The 13018-nt window shown below is 36.4% G+C and overlaps 1 protein-coding gene across 1 annotated transcript; it reads right to left on the bottom strand.

The window, feature by feature from the left end:
• Nucleotides 1–7808: 7808 nt before the first annotated feature.
• Nucleotides 7809–9958, bottom strand: LOC116903052 (acidic proline-rich protein PRP33-like). The gene is made up of 3 exons (XM_032905352.1): nucleotides 9894–9958; nucleotides 8313–8928; nucleotides 7809–7902 (listed from the first exon to the last, which is right to left on the bottom strand). Exons 1-3 carry the CDS (start codon nucleotides 9955–9957, stop codon nucleotides 7896–7898), a joined length of 687 nt encoding a protein of 228 aa, XP_032761243.1. The 5' UTR covers nucleotide 9958; the 3' UTR covers nucleotides 7809–7895.
• Nucleotides 9959–13018: the final 3060 nt, after the last annotated feature.

The raw sequence follows: 13018 nt of genomic DNA, 5'->3' as shown, positions 1-13018 counted from the left end.
GCCCACATGTAGCATAGGATGGCATTATCCAGCCTCATAGGAGGAAAAGCCCTTGGTTCTGTGAAGACTCATTTTTGTAATATAGGGTAATGCCAGGGCGTTAGGGTAAGAGTGGGTGGGTGGGAGTGGGAACATCCTCGTTGAAATAGGTTGAGGGGTTAAGGGGTATAAGAGTGGAAGAAAGGGGTAACATTTGTAATGTAAATACTTAAAATATCCAAAACAATTTTTTTTTAAAAAAATAAGGTGGAGAGGAAATTCTAAGGGGAGCAACAATTGTAATTAGTAAAATAATTCGTTTTTAAATGTATGCCCATGGCTTGGAAGTGCTGGATCTTAAAATGAAAGTATTGTATGTACTACACTCAGAATGTTTACTTTAAAGATATATCTACTGTCAGAAATATAAGGAATATTTTGAGCCATATATCTGGACTTTAATACGGAGTGATTATAAAATCAGCATTCATGTATCATTTTATTTAAACATGAAAGTTTTCAAAAAATCATTCTTCTTATTTTTGTAATTAAGATTAGATCATATCTCATTTGTCTTTATTCCCTCCACTTCCTCCATTCTCATGTTAAAATTAGTGACTTCTTTTCATTATTACATAGACATGTTTATGTGTATAGGTATATAAAACAGCTGTTTGCTAGATTTTTATCATCCAGCTTGCTATCCTTTGAGAGGTTATTAATTGGTGAGACACTGTTATACATATTTCCTTTAAAATTCAATTGCCACCTTTATAGTATAAACATCTTTCTGTTTTGTAATTTAAAAATTAGTCCTTTTAAAATTATGTAATAAGGGTTACAAAGACTATTTCAGTCTCACAAATGTTTTAATAGCTGATATAAATGAATACAAAATATTTGTCTTATACTAGTACAAAATAGTTTTATAGTTTCAAATGGTTCAAATAAAGGGAAACAAAAATGAAAGATGAAAACGCAATCCAGCTTCCATTAACAATAAAACAGATTACTAATTTTTGACAAAGAATTTTAAAGAATCTTAAATCTAATCATTGTCCTATCTGAGGTTTTGACCTTATGGATTTCTGTAGGAACAAAAAGAAAATGGAGGAAAATGTCATCTTTGAAAGCCCCTCAGAGCATTCATTGGTAATGACATCCAAATTCTCCTATAGTTTAAGATTGAGGTTGTAGTCCCATGTTGTACTTCAATAGCTGCCTGCTACACTATCTTCTTGACAATTTCTAGAATGTGCCACTTGCTTCATGTAATGTCCAACTCCATCCCTTAGGATCACTGTTTCTCTGTCTCTTTTTCTGCAATATTCTCTCCCCAGATTATAGCAGGCTCCAAATGGGTATTATAAAATGCCTGCCTTCAAACAGGAGCTCCATCCATCTTTCATAGAACTGTCAGAGTGATTCTATTCAAGACAGAATGTTGATTATTATTGCTAAAATTCCACTAAAGTTTTCTGTAAATGGAATTTTGGTTTCTTGAACAAACACAGAAATATTATAATAATGTGTTTTCTTTTTAATCCCATGTTTGTGACATGAGGCTGCTCCATATTGTTCATAGCAGATGATTATGATTTACCTCGTGCTCAAGCAGAGGTATGACTCTGGCAGCTTCAAGTGGCTTCTGCAAGTGTTTGTGATGTTTGGAATTCTGGGCTATTCAGAGGATTTGTAAACACTAAAACACCAATACCATCCAAGTGCAAGGAAAGTTGGTGTTTAGATGCTTTTGATAGATCTTTGTCAAGCAGTTATTTGCAAGGAGACTAGAATAATAAATTAGAGATAAATTACTTATAAATACTTTGTTTAATATTTTATTTTAATTTAATTTATATCATGGTATTACCAAATAATTTTCAATTAATTATCCTGTAAATAATGGATGATGCTAGTAAGTATGTAGATCATGGAAATCTAGCAACTGATACCATTGACAATGTTTATGAAAGATTTGCTCTGAGCCTCAGTGATCTCATGGTAGACTGAAGGATATAATAGCAACAATGTTATGATCAATATCATCACCCCTTATCATATTCATACAAAGGTGGTTATAAGAAGAAATGGCCCAAGGTAAACACCTTCCAAATGTTTTCTGTCTGACTTTCTAAGACTGTGTGTGTGTGTGTGTGTGTGTGTGTGTGTTTTAACATTAAACTTATGTATGTACAAAAGATTATAGATGGCATTGCGATATCTATACAAAAGTTACTATTATAATATAATTATAAGTAATATAAGGAGTATACACTAATAGTTTTATTCCTTATATATAAATATATGTTAAAATATATAATGATTTTGGGTATATATTAACTTAAGAATCATGGGACAATTCCAAAACGGAATAAACAAATTTTATACAAAAAATGAAATAAAATTTAATTATTAAGAAGTTCATTTATATTTATCAACTATGTCTTCAAATGCTTAATTATGGGGATGATATTACCCTAATGCTCCTCCAAGACCAAAATGACTTGCTGTAATTGACTGATTGGAAGTTCATGTTTGTTGACACTATTGCTATTCATTTTCCTGTTAAAAGTCACTTCAGTGATTAAGGTAAAGCAGGAATTGACAAATTTAACAAAGATTGTTTACTGAGATGCAGAGTTAGACTCTCTTTCACAATGAGAAAAATGCATGGCTGTTGAGAGACCAAGATATTGAAGCAGTATTTCCAGTTCTGTATATGTCTCTGATTAGAAACTAGGATACAGCTCATCTACTCCAGGAACAGACCATGAAACTAGACCATAAGTAATCTGTACCAGCTTCAGACCTCAAAATACAGTAACATGACAGTAACATCTGCCCCCACTAGAGGAACAGTCTGAAGAGAGCCACAAGATTGGGAGATATCTTGTCTCAGGATAGACCATCTGTTCTGGGAATCCCAATCTGTGGTTATTCATTCATGACTCAGAATTGTAGTCTGTCTAGTGCATTTCTATACCCACCAGTGAGGTTTTAGATTACCTACTCCAAAGATAATAAATAAAACAATGTCAGGGATTTGGCCTCTATGAATCACACTAGTGATTATCTTATCCTTCTGGAGAGTTTCCTATGGTTCCATACAAGAAGTCCTGCTTGAATTTTTCTGGGATCATCATCATTTTGATGTGTTGATGACCCCAGTAAGCTCTTTGTTTTGGTAGAAGGAATTGTCTTTATTCTTGCATATCTGTGATTTGGATCTTCTTTCAGAGATTCAGAAAACATAACAGTATGAAATGTATAAGTTTATATGATAAGAGAAAAATGTTTAGCAGGACGTAAGCAATATGATGATCTGATTCATATGGAACAGTGGTCTGTTGAAGCTGACAACAGAAGAATTGCTGGGGCCACAGTAGACAACAACTGTGTTATAAAGCTAGAGAGAATCCTCAGACTCCCAAATAAGAAATATGACGAAAGAGTATGTATTGTACAAATGATTATAGTGCAAAAAACATTGAAAATAGTCAGGTGGATTTGCTAGTGACAGTAATTAGAAAAATATAAGTATACTGAAATAATATATAAAATTGTAAAAATCAGTACAACAAAAAGAATCCATAGAAATACAACTGGAGGGTACTTAATTATTACAAATTAAATTATTATTGTTTGTTACTTCTGGAGGTCATGGAAAAAATTTAAATACCCATAAAACAGGCAGTACCTCTGTTTCAAAGTTCAACTCTCACCAGAGTGATTAAAGAAAATAGACATTTCTGTGATGGTTTCTGAAAAAGCTAAAGTCATCATACAACACAAACTAAAACAGTGTTGGGTATAGAAATAAAGTATTTTATAACCTGTGATGGAGATACACACACACATGTCTATTGCTACCATCATACAAAAGCAGGAAAATGGAAACGGACTAAACATCCATCAAATTCTGAATGAGTAATAAAAGTTTGGTGGGTACATGCAATAGAAATATATTCAGAACTAGAGAAAACTGAAATTATGACATTAGCAATACAGACATACAAATGATAAAAGTTAAACTGAGTGAAATAAACAAGCGCAGGGAGTCAGATGTCAGTCTGCTCTTTTAAGCAGTTCATGGCCTCAAAATGAATGTTGTGTTTAAGTTAGAGTACATGGAGAGAACAAGAGGCTTGAAAGGGTATGTATGAAAGAGGAACTTGGCAGTTGACTAAGAGAACATATGTAAAGTGAAAATGTGGAGCAGATGTAATAATTTTTATTTATTTGTTGAGATGTTCATTAACCTATAGATCTATTTTGATGATTTTCATGACTACTCTCTTGCAGTCATTATCTCCAGATCCTCAACATGTCCCTTTTCAAATATCAGGTCAACACATTATTATACTTTTATATTCCACTCATTTCAATAGGTATTTTCTGTATTCTAGAAGATGTAAGGCCATCCACTGGAGAATACACAAGTTAGCAGTAGCTAAAGTAAACCAAGTAAACTAATCTCCACACACATAAGCAGTCATCAAGGATTCAGCATTGTGAAACTTCCTCCACACATTTTAACTAGGTCAATCTTGGGTGAATCTTTTTGCAGGTAATCACAGGTGTTATGAGTTCAGGGAATACTAGGGATTTTAGGGAATGGGAATGAATTATTGCTTTGTATACAACAAAGAAAGTGCACCTGCCTCCACTGAAGAATACTGAACAAATTGTGATATAACATCTATAATGAAACTCATAGTGTAAAAAAAGATAGCATAAAGTTCTCATCCTAAGGAAGGGAATTTTTAGGGAGGAGGGATACTTAACAGTGATGGGAGAAAATTAGGAAAGACTACTAAATAAGCACAATCAGAGGCATTATATACATGAATCAAGATTTCAAAGAATCATGTAATGAGTTGAAATATATTTAAAAAGTCAATTATTGTACAACCCCTTCCAGTAGAGTGTATCTTGGCAAGATTAACAGATTCAATGCAATCCCCATCAAAATAGCAATCCAATTCTTCAGAGAGTTGGAAAGAACAATTTACAAATTCATCTGGAGTAACAAAAAACCCAGGATAGCTAAAACTATGCTCAACAATAAAAGGACTTCCAGGGGAATCACTAACCCTGAACTCAAACAGTATTACAGGCAATAGTGTTAAAACTGCATGGTATTTGTACAGATACAGACAAATAGACCAGTGGAATAGAATTGAAGACCCAGAAATGAACCCACACACCTAGGGTCACTTGATATTTGACAAATGAGCCAAAACCATTCAATGGAAAAAAAGATGGTGTTTTCAGCAAATGGTGCTGGTTCAACTGGAGGTCAGCATATAGAAGAATGCAGATCGATCCATGCTTATCACCCTGTACAAAGCTTAAGTCCATGTAGATCAAGGACCTCCACATCAAACCAGATACACTCAAACTAATAGAAGAAAAACTGGGGAAGCATATCGAACACATGGGCACTCGAGAAAATTTACTGAACAAAACACTAATGGCCTATGCTCTAAGATCAAGAATCGACAAATGATATCTCATAAAACTGCAAAGCTTCTGTAAGGCAAAGGACACTGTGGTTAGGACAAAACGGCAACCAACAGATTGGGAAAAGATCTTTACCAATCCTACAACTGATAGAGGGCTTATATCCAAAATATACAAAAATCTCATGAAGTTAGACTGCAGGGAGAAAAATAACACTATTAAAAAATTGGGTTCAGATCTAAATAAAGTATTCACAGCTGAGGAATGCCGAATGGCTGAGAAACACCTAAAGAAATGTTCAACATCTTTAGTCATAAGGGAAATGCAAATCAAAACAACCCCGAGATTCCACTTCACATCAGTGAGATTGGCTAAGATCAAAAACTCAGGTGACAGCAAATGCTGGCGAGGATGCGGAGAAAGAGGAACACTCCTCCATTGGTGGGATTGCAGACTGGTACAACCATTCTGGAAATCAGTCTGGAGGTTCCTCAGAAAATTGGACATTGAACTGCCTGAGGATCCAGCTATACCTCTCTTGGGCATATACCCAAAAGATGCCCCAACATATAAAAAAGACACATGCTCCACTATGTTCATAGCAGCCTTATTTATAATAGCCAGAAGCTGAAAAGAACCCAGATGACCTTCAACAGAACAATGGATACAGAAAATGTGGTACATCTACACAATGGAATACTACACAGCTATCAAAAACTATGACTTTATGAAATTCATAGGCAAATGGATGGAACTGGAAAATATCATACTGAGTCAGGTAACCAAATCACAGAAAAGCACACATGGTATGCACTCATTGATAAGTGGATATTAGCCCAAATGCTCGAATTACCCTCGATGCATAGAACACATGAAACTCAAGAAGGATGACCAAAATGTGAGTGCTTCACTCCTTCTTTAAAAGGGGAACAAGAATACTCTTGGGAGGAAAAAGGGAGGCATAGATTAAAACAGAGGCAGAAGGAACACCCATTCAGAGCCTGCCCCACATGTGGTCCATACACATACAGCCAACCAATTAGACAAGATGGATGAAGCAAAGAAGTGCAGGATGACAAGAACCAGATATAGATCTCTCCTGAGAGACAAAGCCAGAATACAGCAAATACATAGGCGAATGCCAGCAGCAAACCACTGAACTGAGAACGGAACCCCCGTTGAAGGAATCAGAGAAAGGACTGGAAGAACTTGAAGGAGCTCGAGACCCCATATGAACAGCAATGTCAAGCAACCAGAGCTTCCAGGGACTAAGCCACTACCCAAAGACTGCATGGACTGACCCTGGGCTCCAACTTCATCGGTAGCAATGAATAGCCTAGTAAGAGCACCAGTGGAAGGGAAAGCCCTTGTTCCTGCCAAGGCTGAACCCCCAGTGAATGTGACTGTTTCGGGGAGTGTGGTAATATGGGGAGGATGGGAAGGGGAATACCCATAGAGAAAGGGAGGGGGAGGGATTAGTGGGATGTTGGCCTGGAAACCAGGAAAGGGAATAACCATCCAAATGTAAATAAGAAATATCCAAGTTAATAAAGAAGGAGAAAAACAAAAAAAGAGGCATTGTCATAGTAACTTCCAGAATACTTTACCAAATATCTGGGTACCTCGTGCTCCAGTCAAATTGGCACAGAAAATAACCCATCATGATGATTCTTCCTGAGCAGAATTCTGACAGGAAGTAAGGACTGTTTCATTTAGTTTGTTACCAGATGAGGTGGTTAAGCCAGGAAGTGTGTTAAAGACAACTTAAAATTATTATGTAGTAAATTGTCTGCCGGGAATTCTTGGTATTTTATGCCTTGGTCTAAGACAGCTCTAGTACTTGAAACATCCAACTTATATCTGTATTTGTAATTAGTAATTGTATATATCATTATGTAAATAATTTGTTTCAATTTGCAAAATTTAATGAGTATTTAAAATCAAGTTTAAAATTTTTCAGTGAAATAATTATACATGATCTCAAGAGCTTGTACTGTGTGTTTAATAGTGTAAGTTCTAATCTTATAGTAGTCATAAATTAGGAGGTATAATTAAATCTCCTTTCTGGAGAATGTTTATTACTTTCCATCTGTTAAGCTTCAAAGATGTTGGAATTAATAGAAACATTCATAGACTTTCAGTTTTTTTCTGTAAAGGTTCATTTTAATTAAATTTATGTTGGTGATTTAGTATGTATATGTGGAATAAACTAGTGTGTGTTATCAAAAATTTTTTTCTAAATACTAATGAGAAAGGAATAACAGTGGTGGAGAGATACTGGGTAATAAAGCAAGTGTACTGAGCGCATGGATTATTTTCAGTCCTGAAATACCATCCAGAAAAAAAGACAGCAATCAGAAGTTGCAGGCTGATCACTTTATTAATGTTGTGAATCTCCAGTCTGACCCTGCTGTGCCAGCAGAAAAAACATGAAGGAGAGATCTTCTTACTCACTTTCTGAAATAAAACATAATGGAGACAGGTTTCAGAGAGAACACGACATGTACATAATAAGCAATAAGAACAAAACAAAAACAAGAATGAAGAATATGATGAGATCTGTGTATCCTTAGGAATTCATGAGTCCCAGCCATAAGGTAAAGGACCTTAGGAAGAAAAGGGGTCTTCTTGGCAGAAACATATAAGGCATGGCAATAATTGTGGGAGACAAAATTTGGAGGACATATTCCTCCAAAGTCATATGTTCTTTCATGGAAAGATCATTAAATATTTAATACAAATAAATTTGTTATTGGGTCCAGGATAAAGTCATGTCTACATATTTAGGTTGGTTAATTTCTATACCCTGAAAAAATAGAGGAGTTCAGTTGTCTGCAACACAGCAAGATGAAATATATGAGTCATACCTCTCAAAGATTTCTGGTTTACTGAGGACCCAAGCCCTGGAAAGGTCCCTGTGGTCTGCCGAATTGGGGACTTTGTGGTGGGCGTTGCTGGTTTCCAGGCTGAGGAGGTCTCTGAGGGCCGCCTTGTGGGGGTGGGCCTTGTGGCTTTCCAGGCTGAGGGGGTCTCTGCTGTGGGCCTCCTTGTGGGGGTGGGCCTTGTGGGTTTCCAGGTTGAGGGGGTCTCTGCTGAGGGCCTCCTGGTGGGGGTGAGCTTTGTGGCTTTCCAGGCTGAGGAGGTCTCTGCTGTGGGCCTCCTTGTGAGGGTGGGCCTTGGGGCTTTCCAGGCTGAGGTGGTTTCTGCTGTGGGCCTCCTGGTGGGGGGTGGGCCTTGTGGGTTTCCAGGCTGAGGGGGTCTCTGCTGTGGGCCTCCTGGTGGGGGTGGGCCTTGTGGGTTTCCAGGCTGAGGGGTCTCTGCTGGGCCTCCTGGTGGGGAATTTTGGGGTTTCCAGGCTGAGGGGTCTCTGCTGTGGGCCTCCTTGTGGGGGTGGGCCTTGCTGGGTCCCGTTAGCAGGTGGTCTTGGTGGAAATCCTGGTGGAGGTGGTTTCTGATTTGGGGTCTGGTTTAGGCTCTGAAGTTCTGATTGAAAAAGTAAATGATCGATGAAGTTAGTCATACCTAACACATGATCTTAGGATGGCATGCATCAATGCAAAATATGCTTTCCACAATGTTCAGAATCATTGTCCTTAGACAAGAGTAAAACAAAGAAATCATCCATGGTGGTTTTGTTGCAAGTTGCATTTTAAGATATAACTGACTTTTGTGGTTCTACATCAAGTCACTGTGTTTCAAGTTAAAAATCTATTCCAAATATAACCTACCATTTCATGTCTGTAAAATGAGCAGCTGTCATTGGAAGCACCCAATGCAGACTGCTTTGTTGAGTGTCACCCACTAACTGACAAAATAAACTTCACTTTTGGTCCTCTCCATTGTCCCTCAAATCTTGGTGATTACATAGATATGTCATATCTATCTATCCTCTCTCTCTCTCTCTCTCTCTCTCTCTCTCTCTCTCTCTCTCTCTCTCTCTCTTTCTCTCTCTCATATATCTCTCAATCCTGATCATTTTATCTCTATGTAATTTAAAATATTTATCTTTTTCCTTCTATAATTAATTCTTATCCTCTAATTTGATATATTCTCAAGAAAAAGATAAACATTTGAGTAAATGATTGAACACAAAAAGATAACAGAGTTGAATATTAAATGAGTGTGGAAAAATGAAAATTGGGAGGTTTCTATTTCTCTATACAAAGTTTCAGTTGTATTACTTTACTTGCCATCCCAAAAATGGCTCTGATATGTGTTTCACTCTGTCATCATCCCTTAATGTACTGCACAGCAAGGTCACTGGCATACATAGTTTATTTTAACTACCATGGTTTCTTCAAAACTGAGATTATCCATTTTTCAACACTCCGTGGTCTCATTTATCTCTCATACCCTGTCCTCTGTGCCATCACCCTCCTGTCCTGCAGTGCTGTCTCCTCTCCTGTTCTTTAAAAAGATTCATAGTGCCCACAACCATATTCTCATACCTTCACCTGGTTCCTGGGCATAGCTCAGGGTCAGCAAGACCGCTGTGAACAGGACCACCAGCATCTTGGAGGAGGCTCTGCTGTTTCTCCCAAGTCTGTGCTGGAATAAGCAAGGCTCTGCCTTTATAAGTCAGAACAGAAGAATGGCACCTTTGAATTCCATATTATGTTATTTCATACTTAACAAAGCAGGAAATCTTGCATCCCTGTTTCAACACTGGGACATTTGCCCAGCAGGATGAGGTAAAGAACAGGTGTCAGTGCTGCCTTTCTCGATGGTACAACAAGGATTATATTGAATTTGAAAGAAATCATGTTCAAGAGAATAGACCAGATATTGAAGTCATAGGATCATCATTATAGGCATTTCTCATTCTCTTTAATGAGACTGTCTGTATAATACTGTGTGTTGGGGGTAGAAGTAGTATGTGCACACCTGTGTTTAAATTGTTCAATGAATTATAACAAGATTGAACCAGGTCAGTGTCTCTAACCAGTAGTATAGCTTAAATTTTATCACATATATGTGTCCCTACATGTACTGTAGTTACTTAATATTTATGGTGTTCAGCTTATTCATATACAAATTTGAACTATTACACCCAGCCAGCTAACACTCAAAAAGTCTGCCCACTATTCTGTTGACCTAACCCAATAGTAGCAACATTGGCTGGTAAAACATATGTTCTAATATTTCACTAAAATCCAAGTAAAAATAACCTGGAAACTCATATTTGATTTATACAAGTCAGTATTATGAATCTCTAGTTCCTTGATGATTCATTGGATCATTATATATTTATAACGTCCATAGACATTTCTAACTTTTTAATTGTCCTATTTAAGTTGCTTATGGCTATAGTATGGTGCTGCACATGGCAGGAGTCTTCTTGTTTCCCTCAATGTGCCAAGTGCATACAGCTATCATGGTTTTTAATATCAGTAATAGGCTCTGCCATCAGAATGACATTCAACACTGTTTATATTCTATTTTCTGATAGCACTTCTTGTCAACTTTCTTTTTCTGTATTTATTTTCCTTTTCTTTTTATTAGTACTCAGTCCTGTGTTTTCCTATTTAGTCTAATTCTTGGACAATCTTTAGGCACTCAAAGGGAACTTTTATGCTTTATTTGTCAAATTAAGCATATACAAAATATGCTTAACATATTGGTCAAAAATTTGTTTTAATTTTCATTATTTATGTCTCAATTTTTATTTCAAAACTTGGTAACCAGATGCTCTATCTCGAAAAGATTTTCTTGTTTGCCTAATATATTTTACTTAAAAAATCCTGTCTTCATTGTCATGTCTCAACATTTCTTTCTCATTCTTTTCTTGGAATTATTAGTTTTTGACTATGTCTCAGTGAACATCTCTGTAGAGTTTATTTGTGAGTTCCTTTTGGTTATGACACAGCATACGTTATTTTGGTCCTACCTCATTGGAGGGAATATGGAGAAAGTCTCTTAACAGATACTGTGCCCCTTGTGATTTGTCAGTCACTGGAATCTATGATATTCATGGAATGTCACTCGGATCTTTTCCACCTGAGTGTAGAGAGAAATAAAGAAATTCTCCTTTCTTGATGGGCTATGTATGCTACATGGTATGTGACCCTCACTAGACATCCAGAATCATGGTTACATTTCTGGGATAATTAAACTTGTACTCTTGGGGAACTTAATTTGCAGTTTAATGACCTTTCTTGGTTATGCTAAAAGGAAAATGAATTTCATGTTTTCATAAAATTGATGAAGATTGGAGGTTTTTTTACTCCTGACAGGTCTGCAACTTCTATGAATACTTCATAGAAAGAAGATCTGTTGTCCTCTTCAGTTTGTTACAGCAAATAATCCTAGTCGAGAGTCACACAATGGGCTAGCTACCTCTGAGTGGTGATATTTTTGCTAGAAGTCAGCCTTATCCTTGACTTATTGAATCCGGGAACACAGCAGTTATTCTTCCAAATATCACTCATCTCAGGACATTTTCCTGACCTTCTTACCATCAGCCATATTTGAAATAGATTAATGTATCATTAAAGAAAAATATCATCTTTGACCATGTCAGGCATATCTAAGGCAGAAAATATTAAAAAGCTGAGGATGTACTTAATGTCTTCAGTGGAAAAATAACATTTAGCATGCATAAAATTGTTAAACCATGTTAGCTGACCTTAATGAAGACCTGACTCTCTACCTTTCTCTTTAGTAAAATTTATATATATATATATATATATATATATATATATATATATATGAATTCATGATAAATATATTCAAAGATGTTATGAACTTGAACTTAGGTTTATTTTTCTTCATCTTAAATGTAGTCTCTTCATCATTAGTTCGACATGGATACAAAGGAATAGCAGCCACACACTGTTGGGCATACATGAAACTTAATTGCATAGAAGCCTTTTGCCTGAAAGTCCAAGAGTCCTGGTCTGTATACACCTAATTCCCGAGACTTTTCTCTTTTGATCATATGGGTTTTGCTTTTTACATATTTGTGGTACTGTCATCAAAGGCCCTTTTCTTGTCAAGACACACGCAAATGACCGTTTAAATATATTTCAACTCATTACATGATTCTTTGAAATCTTGATTCACGTGTATGATGCCTCTGATTGTGCTCACTTAGTAGTCTCTCCTAATTTCCTCCCATCTCTGTTATGTATCCCTCCTCCCTAAAAGTCCCATCCATAGGATAAGATCTTTATACTGTCTTTGTTACACTGTGAGTTTCATTATAGATGTTATATCACAACTTGTTCAGTACCCTTCAAAGGAGGCAGGTGCACTTTCTTTGTTGTATACAAAGCAATAATTCCTTCCCATTCCCTAAAATCACTCAGTGTCCCCAGAACTCATAAAACCTGTAGTTATCTGCAAAAGATTCACCCAAGATTGACCTAGTTAAACTGGATGAAGGAAGTTTCACAATGCTGAATCCTTGATGACTGCTTATGTGTGTGGAGATTAGTTTACTTGGTTTATTGTAGCTACTGCTAACTTGTGTATTCTCCAGTGGATGGCCTTACATATTCTAGAATACAGACAATACCTATTGAAATGAGTGGAATAAAAATGTATAATAATGTGTTGACCTGATATTTGAAAA

Source organism: Rattus rattus, chromosome 6 (assembly GCF_011064425.1).
Source record: "Rattus rattus isolate New Zealand chromosome 6, Rrattus_CSIRO_v1, whole genome shotgun sequence".
NCBI classification, from domain to species: domain Eukaryota; kingdom Metazoa; phylum Chordata; class Mammalia; order Rodentia; family Muridae; genus Rattus; species Rattus rattus.
This window is presented reverse-complemented; position numbering and strand designations above follow the sequence as displayed.